The following is a 14,103-nucleotide window of genomic DNA, read 5'->3' as shown; positions in this document are numbered from 1 at the left end:
CTGTATATTCCTTAACCTCTATAACATTAATGCTGCCAATGCATTTTGAACTGGGGTCACTGATACTTTATAATACTCTAATTATCATGAGGTTACGTACCATTTAAAGACAATATGCTTTGGAGCCCAGAAAGTTTATTTAGTTATTCAAGTACAATGGCGTTCCATTGTACTTTAAGGAGATCTTAACTCCAAAGATACAAATTATATCATGTAACTATACTGTGGAAAATTAAGTATGATGGTTGATTTTGATTCAGAAATATTTTTGTTTTCCATTTTCAAAGTTTCTTTGAAGGAGGGAGTAATTTCTTAAATGTGATTTTATTTAACATCAGTATTATATTATTTACAATAGAAAAAATCATCTGTACATTTAAAAGAAATTTAATGATGATTCACTATATTGCAAAATTGTATACAGTTATATGTATCAAGAACATAAGTTAAGGCCTTATTTTTTCATAGAGTATTTCGGTAAACAATGATTTAAATAGCACATACACATGTGGCAAAGCATTTCATTAAGGCATCAGAAAATATTTCCTTAACACATAAATATGATGAACACAAAAGAAAACATTTCAATCTTTGCAGGCTAAATAAGTGTTGCCTAATAAACTTGAGAGTTGGGCTCAAATATTATCTTTATTTGGGATTCCTGGAACAGAATAGAAATACCACTTAAAAGGAGAATTAAATGATGAAGAAAAAAAATTGTGCTAAATTATTTTCAGCTTTCAGTTTATATGTTTGCCAATTTATATTTCATCAGAAATTGCTTTAACATTCCATGCATTGAAGAGAACAATTTCAATTCCATAAAATAGAAAAAATATATATTTTGTAGTATCGCTTAAGCACTTTGGTAGGGGAGCACTCATTGAAAAATATTCTATAAAAACTGTAAGACATTTCTGAATAAATACTCAACTTTTCATAGAATTTGAGGCAAAATTCCCATTGAAAGACTGAATTATGTAACACAGATATACTTTGTTTATCCAGTAGAAATTTGATATACCATCAAATCATATGGATGTTGAAGAATTTACTCATATTGAAGAACTCTTGAGAGCATGATCCACAGGGAGACTAGAACATGCCTCTACAAAATTCCAAATATTAAAAAATAAAACTGCTGAACCGTCCTGCTGTTTAGCAATGAAAATGGAAGACAGTTGTAGACATTTCTGAGATACTGACTCAAAATACATTTTTATTCTGACTTTTAATTTTTTTTTATACCAACTCTAGCTATTAGTAGTCATATAAGGGATGGTTATGGCAGATTATTAAATATTTTCTAAGACTCCTGTCTTGCAAATCCATCTACTTGACAGTATTTTATTCTAGGACTAGTTTCAATGTACATAAAAATCCTTATATAGAATATTTTCACGTTATAAAGATATTGTAAAAGTGGTCTGTATGACAAGAACTTTGTTCATAGATTATACGTATTTTAATTGGTTTTGCTTTGTATCCAGCATACTTCTTAAAACAAGTTTCTTTTTATCTTTTTAAAAGATGTCAATGGTACATAAAAGCCAAGATGAAGTCAGAAGAGAAGAGAAGAAACCACTTACAGAATGGGCATTGTAAGTAGCGCAGTGACTTTCTTTCATTATTTTGTACTGTTCCAGCACTTCAGGAGTTCATTCAAATGCTATCTATTGAGTTGAAAAACAAAAGAAAAAAAATCTCTTCCAACCTTTCAGCATTAAGAATTTTCATCTGGTTTCCAGGTTTGTTGGTGAGAGTTGCACCTGCTTCTCATTAAATAACATTACCTTGTTCCCAATTCTGCTTGCTGGAAAACACAACAGACTGAATTTGCTAAAAATAATAGTTGTCTGATTTTATCAAGTTATTTACCACTCACAATGGCTCCAAAACATGAGTTGGTTTTTATCTAGTGGAGCATTAGACATAGAAATAAATATTAGGGAATCTTTATTCCTTCTTGTAGGGACTGTCTTTTAAATATATAACAAATCAATTTACAATTCATTAATATTAAAAAAGAATATCAGCTCTTTAACTCTTAGAATATGTATGAAATCCTTGGGTTGACTACAAGGTTATATTCATTTGAGAGATCTATTCCCAAGCAGCCTATAATTACCACTATAGTTGGTTTGATAATTGACAACTTCTCCTCCTCAACATCCACCTCCACCTCCACCTCCAAATTGCAAACTACTTCAGCAAGACAGTTTTTCTATTGTGAGACACTGGATTAACAAGAAAGGGATGTTCTCTAATTAACCACAGTGTAGAGATAATATGCAAAGCAACTGAACTGTTTTAATTTATCTTTTATTTCAAATTGAGCAAAAGATAATAAAGGACATTTCAATCTATACCACCCTCCAGGAAAGGGAAAGGATTTAAGTGAGGAGTGTTTATATAGTAAGTTTGAGTCTTACTGGACTGGCAGAGCTGAGAGAACTGATATCTGGCCTGGGATAACCCGGAAAGGCTATAAACAGATTGCAGAAACCTGGATCCAGACACCTGGGCTGATGACTTACTCTGGGCAACCTTAAGATTCACTACAGGGCATTTAGTATTGATATGCAGAGGGAGAAGGTGCTCCTGAGGCATTTATTATCTGTTTTCCAAGAGTCAGGTTAGCATAAACCAAACCAGATGGGCCCAGCACGAAGCAATGAAAACAAGACAGCCAAGGAGGTAGAAGAAAGTTAACCAACTGATGTTTAAGAAGACGATAAGTTAAATTAGTAACCAGGTATTCAAAACTGGAATTCAGTTTGGTTGTTTATTTTCCTCTTTACTACACATATCATGTTTATATGGAAAAAAAGTCATATTTACTAGTCTTATTCTATAGAAATGCGTACCACCTTAAATAATTGAATAGTTTAATAGTTAAAACCACATATGAGTTACTAAATGATGCTTGTTATCTGTGTCTAACATAATATTATCAACACGACGACATATCTGATTAGAAACCACTAATAATTAGTAGTGGCTATTAGGTTTGAGGTTATAGAACTCAGTCTGAAATCACAAATTCTACTAAGTTGTTATAAAAATATCATATGGAATATAAAATAGAGGTAGAGACTATCTGTTCTCCTTTTCTCCAGTGTATACTTTGAGAAGTCAAGAAAAGCATGACATGTTAAAATTAGTGTCAGGTCTGGATATACCTAGAAATATGCTTTTCTGGTGCTAATTTCAGAAATATTAATTTTCGCATGGTCCATATGTAGCACTAAGAAGACAGAAGACCAAATATATAAATGAAGGCAATGGGCATAGAAGGACTAAGGAAGCAAATTGCTGCTAATATTGGGCATTTCAATACCTCCTCTAAACTTTATTACCTTTTGTTTGTTGCTTTTGATTTTTTTGTCTGTTTGTTTTGCAAGGAGAGTCAAAAAACAGTTAACGCTGGTTATTATATGGCTTTCAAAATCTAAGAAGTAACAAAACCAAAATACCATCCACTCTGCCACAAACTTCACATTGGTCTTTTAATCCCTACTAGTCTGTATTCAATAAAGGCTCTCTGTGTGATTATTGCCTGTAAAAACCATACCAAAGATAGTTGGAAAGATAGAAAGATATGTAAGAAATGACCTCCTGTCTAGAGATCTAAAGTGGAAAATGGAAATTAATGAGCTAGCTGGGTGGCTTGTGTCTATAGTCTCAGCTACTCAGGAGGCTGAGGCAGGAGGATCACTTGAGCTCAAGAATTCAAGGCCAGCCTGGACAATGTAGCAAGACTGCCATTTCTCTAAAAAAAAGAAAAAGAAATACATAAATGAGCAAAACAGAGGGATATTCATGGGCAGAGGCAGTCTGTGACTTCTTTGGATACTCACAAATGGACATACAACCACGCATTCATGTTTTCTAGCCATCCTTTCTCATCATCCTAACTGCCCGTAGGCTGTGAGCACTCCATCCCCACCAATGAAGCTCAACAGACATACAACCAATGACCAGATTTGGGCCTTTGATTTCTATCCTTCCCACCAGGATAGACAAGCTGATCCTTTTCAGCACTATGTGTAGTTAGTCAGTCCATGGAAACCACTATGTGAATACAGAAAACGGCCATTATCCCTACTGGCCTTTCTTGCTTCTATGCCATGGAGTCAGTTCTTTACTGCTTGAGGTTTTCTGGAAAAGGGAGAGACCACAGGACTAGGGTATGAGTTCATGAAACCTAATGCCGTAGAGTACAAAAGGTACAGGAGGGACCCTAATGGGCTTCCTTGTTTTGGAGGGAGGCTTATGCCTCATTTTTCCCATTCCCCAAGCTAGAGCAGATGTGGACTGTTTTGGAAGTTTAGTGAACGAGTGAGCTGACTAAACATTTTACAGAAATATGAGACATGTGTTTTCTGGAATCTGTCAGCTCACTTTCTAGGAATCCACCAGGTCATTCTACATTAACCGTGAGGTAAATAAATGTTTGACCCTTGTAGTCAAAGCTTTCATATGGGCAGAGCGTGGGACAGGAAGAAAAGAGAGACTTTAAGTCATTAATAAGACTGACTACTTCAGTATGTCATTCCCCGTTTTAAATGTTCACAAGATGTAGACTACAGAGATACTCAAACTAAATCAATCGTTTTGTTGTTGTTGTTGCAGTGCGCTTCCCGGGAATTAAAACTTACATCGATCCAGATACATACGAAGACCCATCCCTAGCAGTTCATGAATTTGCAAAGGAGATTGATCCCTCAAGAATTCGCATTGAGAGAGTCATTGGGGCAGGTAAATGTCAAATCTACGCTTTTGAACAAAAGATTCCTTAATTTCTTTGTAACTGGTTTATCAACATACTATCTTATATCTTGGCAGTTTTGGTCATTGAAAAGTTTTAACAAGTGAGAAGTAAAGTGATCTTGTATATGGTTTTGTTTGTTTGTTTGTTTGTTTGTTTGTTTTAAGTATACTGAGTGTCCTTTTGTTTCCAAATACTGAGAACATTCACAAAAGTTACTTTTAACATTCTATGGCCTTTTTTAATAGTGGAGATAAATTACAATGAAACTAGAGTTTTTAGGAGTTTGTCATAAGGTTATAGATTTACTCGAGCGCCAACATCTATAGACATATACTATAATTATAATAGTATTTAAAATGATGACCATGAGCCTCTGCAAGACACAGAAAAGTTCTGAGAATCACCAAAGAGAAAATTTGGTTCAGTGTAGTTTTATGTCATTTTAATGCAAATTAGTGTTTTTTGCTATGTAGAATTTTCTAATACTTAGAACACTTTATTATTTACCTATTCTGAATAAATATAAATTTCTTGTAAATCACCACACAGGAATTTATGCTGTACATTGGTAAGGGCAGAGCCTAAGCCGATGTAACAAAGAGACTCCAGAATACAGATTTATTCCTCTTTCAGATGCTTGACCCAAAGTGCATAGTCCATGCTGGCTGCGGAGCTCTCATTCAGGGGGACTTGCAAGGCCCAAGTTCCTTCTATTCTTGGCTCTGCCTTCCCCTAGCATGCCCTCTTCCTCTAAATGACCAAAGCTGGGTCACCAGTACATCTGCCTTCCTGCCTGTGAGAAGGAAAAGGAAATAGATCAGTCTCTCTGGTTTTGCTTTTAAGGCAATAACCTGAAACTTCCAAACACAGTATTCACATCTCAATGGTCCAAATAACAATAACATGGACACATTTAAGTGCTAGAGAATTTGGAAACAGAATTGCTGACGGCTGCCATGTATGCAGCTAAAATGCATGTATTTATGCGGGGGGGCTGTTTTCCTAAACTAGAGAAGGGAGACTGGATCTTAATGGGAAACATAGGTCTCCTCTAGATGCTGGAGATTTGTTTAATCCTTTGGAAACAGCAGAACAGATGCAAGCATGGGCATTCCAGCCAGGTGTCATGTCTTTACAAAGGCCAAAAGAAAGCAGCTGATGATCCTCTGTTTCTTTCAAAGTCCTTTTTCACCCAGAAGGACAAACTACATAATTTGCAGGACCCAGTATACCCTGAAACATACAGAGTCTCTTGTTAAAAATTTATTAGGAATTTCAAGAAGGTGACAACAGAGAACTAAACCAACTATAGGGCACACCTAAACTCAAGGCTCTATGTGACTGCACAAGTCACATACTCATGAAGCTAATCCTGTTACACAGAGAGTAGAACTACCTCAAGAATTTCAGGCACATTTGCAGAGAGTTCTTCCTGATTTCACTCCATTCCCTATGTACCGTAGATCACCTCATCTCCTGCGTGGCTGGGTCTCCCTCTGAAAGCTGCCACAAGGGCCTTTATGTTCATAATCTTTATGTTCTCAGCCAAAGAAGCTGCCATACCAGAAAGATTGAGGACCTGAAATGGAACCAGATTCTCTATCTTCTTCCACTGAACAAAGAGCACATCAGCAAGCATAATTGAGAAGAGTGATTGAATTATATTCATTTAGCTTTGGAGTTTGTTTTCTTAAGACAGCAAAGGGATAGAGAAGAGAGGAGGTTGAGTAATCTCCATTGCACACAATGTTTGTTCTTGCACCTGAGAAAAACTGATATGTCTTTTTATACTGTCTTGTTCAATACTCACATAGACACAGGAGAAGCAATTTCTGTTTTAGCCCTTTGTGCTACAACGTAACAAAATGCCAGTGTGTGAAATCATAATGTTGAGAGATAAAATCAAGTATCTGAAGTATAAAGAATAAGAAGAAATTAAACGTTTCTTTTATTTTGGGATTTTTTCAACTAAAATATAAATTTTCCTCTTAAGAAAGTATAATGGTTACTGCAAAAGCAAAACTTAACTACTAAAGAGATTATTTTAGTTTCATTATTCCACCTGCCTTCCCAGAACTCTAATAAGTCATAATGGGATTTATCTCATTTGACAAAGACAGACTATCTAAACCATGTAGTTATTCCTATAGATTGGGGTCTCTTTTTAAATCTGTATTCGTCGTTGATTGTTTCAGCTTTCAAACAATATGCTAAGAGTCCTTTTACTGTCCATATTCGGAAAAATAATGAAAAAGTGTTAAAACCTAACTTGCCTCTTTGTGCCCCTGGCCAGTACTGCTCTGTCAATTTATTCCTTTAGATCATTGTTATAGCCCTTTTATGCTGCTCTCATAGAATGCCTCACACCAGGTAATTTATATTGAACAGAGTTTTTTTGGCTCAAGGTTCTGGCGGCTGGAGTCAAGATTGAGGGGCCACATCTGGTGAGGGTCTTCCTGCTACATCATAACGTGGTGGAAGACATCACATGGGTGAGGGAGAGAAAAAGGGGGCTGATCTCCACCTTTTAAAACAAGCCTGCTGCATTAATCCAGTCATGAGGGCTCAGCCCTCATGATCTAATTACCTCTTTAGGTCCCACCTCTAAACACGGTTGTATTAAGGATTACATTTCCAACGTGTGCATTTGAGGGGACACATTCAAACCATAGCAGTCATGTTTCTAAAACTTTATTTTTGTGAATGTGTGAAGTGTGCATATTTTCCATACCAGCAGTGTGGACAAAACATTACTCAAGTTGAAGAAGAACCAGTTGTTACGTAGTATCTGTGTACCTCTGGTTACTTTCCCAATCTGTAACTATACATACCTTCTTAGATTGCCTCGTATCCTTTATTTTCTTTTCCCAGCTATTGACTGTTTCTTCTCAGACTCTATTTCTTCTTCATCTTTGTCCTTTAAGTAGTCCCCTTGGAAATGTAAATTAAGTGACTTAAGTGGTAGTCTAGATGCTGGACAGAGATGAAATGGGGTGGAGAAGATGAGAGAGGCCAGATATCAGGTTGTGACAATTGTCAAGTGAAGGATATTCAGGCAGAATTAAGGCATAAGAATTAAGACGGTAGGAATGGAAAGGAGTACTTAGATTCACAGTTCGTTGCCAAGGAAAAATATACGAGACCTCCATCTCTTATAGATGCAAGACATGCATGCAAAGCAACAGTTAAGATTAATTTTCAGATGTCTAGTTGGAAAAGCACAATATACAATCATTAAATCTTTCTTAAATGAGTTATCAAAAATAAATGTAAAACACCCACATTAACATTTTCACAAAAAGCATATCACACCTGACCCGTGATATTTCTTAACACATTCACTGAACAATGTTTGTTAGATGGCTAATATTTACTTGTAAAAGATAATGTGCCACTTAATCTTTTCATATTAAATCACTATGCTTCTCAAGATATATGTATTAAGGCTGCCTTCCTCAATCTTTGTCCTGAGATTTTCGACTAGTAACCATCGAAATACTGTGCAACTGAACCATAAAAATTTAATTTTTCTGTACATATATTCTTAACATTCTCCATCTTTCCCTGTAAATTTCACTCTTTTATAAGTTTTCTAGGGTGCTTTTGTGTGTGTGTGTATCACTCTTCTATTTAATAGTGGCAGCTTATCTTCGTTCATCAATATTGGCCTGAATTTCCATGAAAATGCACATTTCCATTTAAATAAAGTGAGCAGCTCTGTTGCATAAGAAACTATCAAGATCATCTATCTCCTTTGACTTTTTTTGCATTATAAAATGAAATTCTGTGGACAAAGGACTGTAAAACAGAAACTCCCAGGCTAAAACAGCCAAGTCAGATTAGGGGAGAATCATTATTTTATACATATCTTGCAAGATATGAGAAAACTGGTAAACAATTTTAATCATGGTCTGAAAAAGGTCATTGAAAACTGTCCGTCTTTCAGTGCACTACTGAACCTAAACCAGTATGAGAACAACTTGCCTGGCAGAGTTTAATTTTGAAACATTATTCCATTGAAAAAATCAATCTTGTGTCTCTAAGCCCATAGGGCACCCTTCTTAAATTTGACCTTCCGTCTTTCCCTAGTCTCAATGGAAATACATAATATCTTCCTGTCATTCATATTCTATCCCTTTATCTATACAAAACTCATTATGGCCTCCACTATCAGCCTTCTCTTCTGGCTTAGTGTCACCAATTTTTTTCTCTTCCTAGAATAGTCCAGGAGGTTTTAACTGTTGGTTTCTCAGCAGTTATCTGCAGGTAAAAGAAAGTCAAAAGGACAACAAAAAGGATATAAAAGTGAGTGTCAAGCCTAGTATTTCAGTTCTGTTATTCCATCTGGTTTGAAGTCACATTTCCTCTTGATATTATACAAGGCATAATGTTCACTTCATGTGCCTCTTCTAATTCCCTTGCCACTCTCAACACAGCAGGCCTCTTTTTTCTACTCTAAAATATATTATTTTTTAGTTATCTTAAAGAAACTTTATTTTTGTTTCTCTTTTACAGTTGTGTTATACATTCTTGTAACATGACAATGACAAATGTAGGCAATATTCCAGATGTGGTTTTACAATTCTCTTTATATACATTTTTTAAAACCTTGTGTTTATGACTCATTTTCTCTATATTTAGATGAGATGACCACCTTAGAAATGAGGTTCATTCTTGTCCATCAACTTAAAGGATTTATGGTAGAGGTCGGATTAATTTTCTTGTGTATTCTTGAAAACTTTGCATGTTTAGTACACTGAGAATAAGATCAACAACAGATTTTGGCAAGGCCTTGTGCCTTTTACTGAATAATTTCATAGCTTTCTAAATCAAATGATGTAAGGAAAGATCAGCTTTACCCATTCTCCATCTATGTTATGATATGAATAAAAGCAAAGACTGAAGCAAGACAGACTCAGATTTGAGTCACAGCTTTGCTACTAGCTCATTCTGTAAACTTTAGCAATTTAGATATCTTTCAGAGATTTGGGTTGCTCCACGTATCAAGTAGATTCATAATAATAACTGCTATCTTACAAGATTAATAAAAGGATTAGAAATGATTAAAGGATTAAAAAATAAATACAGTTTTTACATTCAGTTTTGACTGCTGAAATGAACACTTACTGCCCAACCCTCGATATACTTTGTGATATGAATATCTGCCCATGCAGAATTCAACAGTCAATGCCTTAGGTAACTGGAATAATATTTATATTTTTCAGAGTTAGTTGAAAATTGGTAATTGAACTGAAATTTTATTTTTCTTAGTACATTGAGTTATATCCATGTCAACAAACTCTTTTTCTTTTTAATTAAACTCAAAACTTATTTTTTTACATTTAGGACATTATATTTGTTAGGTATGTGTTTATTATTTGCTAAAAAACTCAAGTCATAAGATGAGAAGCAAAGGAAAAATTATTTAAATATCTTAATGTAAAACTGTTCTACAGAAGTCTATCAATTTATTCTTGGTACATCTAAGAAATTAGTAGATGTACTGTCAGAAATAGGACTGTATATCAATTTAATAGACTTTCAATTAATTTGTGTTAATTTCAGGACTGTTTATGTATTTTCAACACTCTACATCTTATTTTGAATCATTTAGTACCCCTTTTCTATCTTACATACAGATTTCCCAAACTTGCAAGTTGCCTCATCATAGTCATTGTTTGATAAGTGCTAGTTTAATAAATAAATAGCATTCTTAAACTATTTAAAAAATAAATAATGGGTAAATAAATGAACGACAAAAGGATATTGAATTATTCTAAGTAATGATTTTACATGACTATGTTTATCTGGTTGCCAAAAAAATCTTAATGAAGTATGACAATTAATATAAAATCAAATGCATAATATATGCAAATAAAAAATAAGACAGAAAAACAAATTCATAGAGGACATTTGGGAATTACAATTGTTACATTACTTTATATTAACAATTTACCTGATAGACCAAAATTATAAAATTTATTATATGCCTTTGCATTTATATAGTAAAATACAGACTTATACAGAAAATGTTACATTGATATTTTATTTTGAATTGAGTTTATGTAACGGGAAGTAATTTTGAAGAGATGTTTATAACTTACGAAGAAGTTATTTTTCAAATACTTTTAATCTTTTTCTTCTAGTTTGTGTATTACTAAAATATTAGGTGAAATGAAGGAAATTTGATCCCTGTTTTCAAAAGAGTTCTCCAAGGATGTAAGCAAGACTGGGTACATCTTAGAATGATGTTCTCGCTTATGGCTAAAAATCAACAGATGAGAAAGACCCACATATCAACAGCAACAACTTTTAACCCTTATATTGCTAGAGTATGTTAGTTATCTTTTGCTGCATAACAAATTACCCTAAAACTTAAAACGAGAACATTATTATCTCACAGTTTCAGTGGCTCAGGATTCAGGAATGGCTTAGCTCCTGCACAGTTGCTCACAAGGTTGCAATCATGGTGTCAGCTGGGACTGTGGTCTCACCTGAAGGCTCAGCTGGGCAAGGATCCACATCCAAACTTATGTATATAGCTGCTGTCAGGATACAGTTCTTTGAGGGTTGTTGAGCAGACAGTCTTAATTCCTCACTGCTGCTGGCTGGAGAACACGCTCAGATTCTTACCATGTGGGCTTCTCCAGCGTGGCAGCTTGCTTCATCAAAGCCAACAAGAAAGTCTGCTAGTAAGACGGAAGTCAAGTGTTTTATAACCTAATCATGGAAGTGTCAGCAAGTTATCTTTGCACATTCTATTGACTATAAATATGATACTAGACCCCACACTGAAGGGAAGGGCTCACACAAGGATAGGAATACCAGGATGCAGGGATCATCGCAGGCCATCTTAAAAGTTTCCTACTACATATAGTATTGTTTCATTATGTTTGAAGCTCTAAAGTGGTCCTAATTAGCCAACATTCCCAGGAGTGATTTCTCCCCTTCAGTCCAATTCACATCAAAGATGTCAAAGATGAGTCTTTGACACTCTCTGATACTCAAGCAGTTTGCTCTGGCAGTGCTCTTGTAAGATGGATAGTGGGGAGCAGGCCAGTGGCATGGGTCAGGTACAGTTGAGGGGTCAGATGATCAACTGACCAGGAGGGTCTCTGTCTGGAGATCATTCTCAGAGTTTAGGACGTTCCTCCCACTTTCTTGTACCTGTATTCAGTGCAGGTCAATTATTAGGTGTTTCTTTCATAAAGGGAGTTTAGTCTCTTCTTGTAATGGTATGCTTTTGTTAAGGTTTATGAGAGTTGAATCTGTGCTGAGATGGACTTGTGTATCCAGGGTTTTTAGGTCTCATTGTCACAGAGACCCAGTCATCCACAGGCCTAGTTGCCTCATACCCCTAAGGACACATAATGTCGGTCCTGTGAGATGTTTGAGTAGGCCATATGGCTATCATTAATCCTGCAGCCACCATGCATGTGTAGGCAGTGTTTCAAGCGGAGAGCAAGAGTTGTAAGGCCACTGGAGGTCTTGTCTCTAAACTTAATTCTGACACATTCAGTTGATCAAAGCAAGTCACAAAACCAGACCAGATTTAACAAGGTAGAAAAATAGATTTTACTGCTTAATAGAAACAGCAAAATTACATTGCAAAAGGGCATACATATAGGATAGGGAGGAATTCATGACCATTTTTTTTACTATCTACCACATGGCTTATAGTTTTTTTTAAGTGAATCATTATTTTTTCAAGCGTAATATGAATAACAAATTATGAATTTATTTACTATTTTATCTCTAAGACTATTTTTGCTTTGCACCCCTAATGAATGATAGTAATGTTTTCTTAACAGTGTTAGTTAATCAGCCTTGGGTTAAATAAAAGGCTTACAAAAGTGAATAATGGGCCAGGCATGGTGGCTCACGCCTGTAATCCCAGCACTTTGGGAGGCCAAGGTGGGCAGATCACTTGAAGTCAGGAGTTTGAGACCAGCCTGGTCAACATGGTAAAACCCCATCTCTACTAAAAATACAAAAATTAGCCAGGTGTGGTGGTGGGCACCTGTAATCTCAGCTAATCAGAAGGCTGAGGCAGGAGAATCTCTAGAACCAGGGAGGCAGAGATTGCAGTGAGCTGAGACAGTGCCACTGCACTCTAGCCTGATAGCCTGGGTGACAGAGCAAGACTCAGTCTCAAAAAACCAAAACAAACAAACAAACAAACAAAAACCATGAATAATGGAGCATCTTGCACTAAGCAGTAAGCTAAGGAAAGTATAATATATAAGGTAGAAAGAAGTAGAAAGGAGGAAAGAAAGGACAAGATAGATAATAAGTGAAGAAAACATACATATAAATTGTTCAAAGAACGTAAAGATCACAGTATACTGGGAGATCAGATTGCACTAGAAAGACTGAATTAGGCATTTAAATATACTGTTAAAGATAAGGAATGTCAAGCTGTAGAAAAGGTAGTCTAGATGGAAAGAACATTAGCGATGGTAAAATAAACGGTGTGGAGATTAAGAGAAATTTAGGCCATTTTCAAGTATTTAGAGTTTGATGACACTGGATCTTTATTATATCCAATTTCTCTTCAAAACATAAGCTTTTCCTTGTTTTTTTTTTTTTTTTTTTTTAATGTGAATGCATTTTGGCTGTGAATAATAGTTAGTGGCTTTTTAGTTTCATGACTTTTTAATGACAAAGTGTAAAGTGATTAAAGAAAAGAGGAAAGATGTTTTACTTTTATTGGGCAAAGAAAAGTAAAAAAGAGTATGGATCTGTATGTGTATGTGCATGTATACATACGTACATGTAAATGTGTTTGTGTGTGTGTGTGTGTGTGTTAGTCAGCTTCGCTGTCATAACAAAATAGATTGGGTGGCTTAAAAGGCACAAATTTATTTTCTCACAGTTCTGGACACTGGAGTTTGATGGATGCCTACACAGTCAGGTTCTGGAGAAGCTCTCTTCTGTGTCGCAGAGATCAGCCTCCTTGCTTTGTCCTCCCATGGCAGAGAAGAAGAGATATATCTTCCTTTTCTTATAAGATCACAGTCTTTATCAGATTAGGGCCTGGCTCTGAAAACCTCATTTAGCCTTAATTTCCTCCCAAAGACCATATGTCCAGATTTTGTCACATAGAGAGTTAGGGCATCAATGTATAAATTTTGGTGGGACACAATTTAGTCCTCTGTGTGTGTGTGCGCGCACACGCGCGTGCTGGATCAGGAAGAAAGCAAGATATTACCTGATGAAATATTTACTCACTGTTATCCGAGTGTCTGTATGAGTGAATTTTGAATGAAAGGATAAAAATTGTAAATTCATAAAGGATATGCCTGCTAGGTTTGACTTCCTTGGAGAGC

The 14,103-nt window shown here is 35.5% G+C and overlaps 2 protein-coding genes across 2 annotated transcripts in view; both read left to right on the top strand.

Moving 5' to 3' along the window:
- Window positions 1-14,103, top strand: part of CRYBG3 (crystallin beta-gamma domain containing 3) — a 532,216-nt gene that overhangs the window by 73,028 nt on the left and 445,085 nt on the right. The window lies entirely within an intron of this gene.
- The window catches only part of EPHA6 (EPH receptor A6), a 927,196-nt gene that overhangs the window by 665,806 nt on the left and 247,287 nt on the right, over window positions 1-14,103 (top strand). Inside the window, exons 9-10 of the mRNA XM_015129296.3 lie at window positions 1,531-1,601; window positions 4,636-4,761. Of these exons, the coding sequence (XP_014984782.2) occupies window positions 1,531-1,601; window positions 4,636-4,761 (197 nt within the window). The remainder of the gene's footprint in view (window positions 1-1,530; window positions 1,602-4,635; window positions 4,762-14,103) is intronic.

Source organism: Macaca mulatta, chromosome 2 (genome assembly GCF_049350105.2).
Source record: "Macaca mulatta isolate MMU2019108-1 chromosome 2, T2T-MMU8v2.0, whole genome shotgun sequence".
NCBI classification, from domain to species: Eukaryota; Metazoa; Chordata; class Mammalia; order Primates; family Cercopithecidae; genus Macaca; species Macaca mulatta.
The sequence above is the reverse complement of the archived record's forward strand: the minus strand, read 5'-3'. Positions and strand labels throughout refer to the sequence as shown.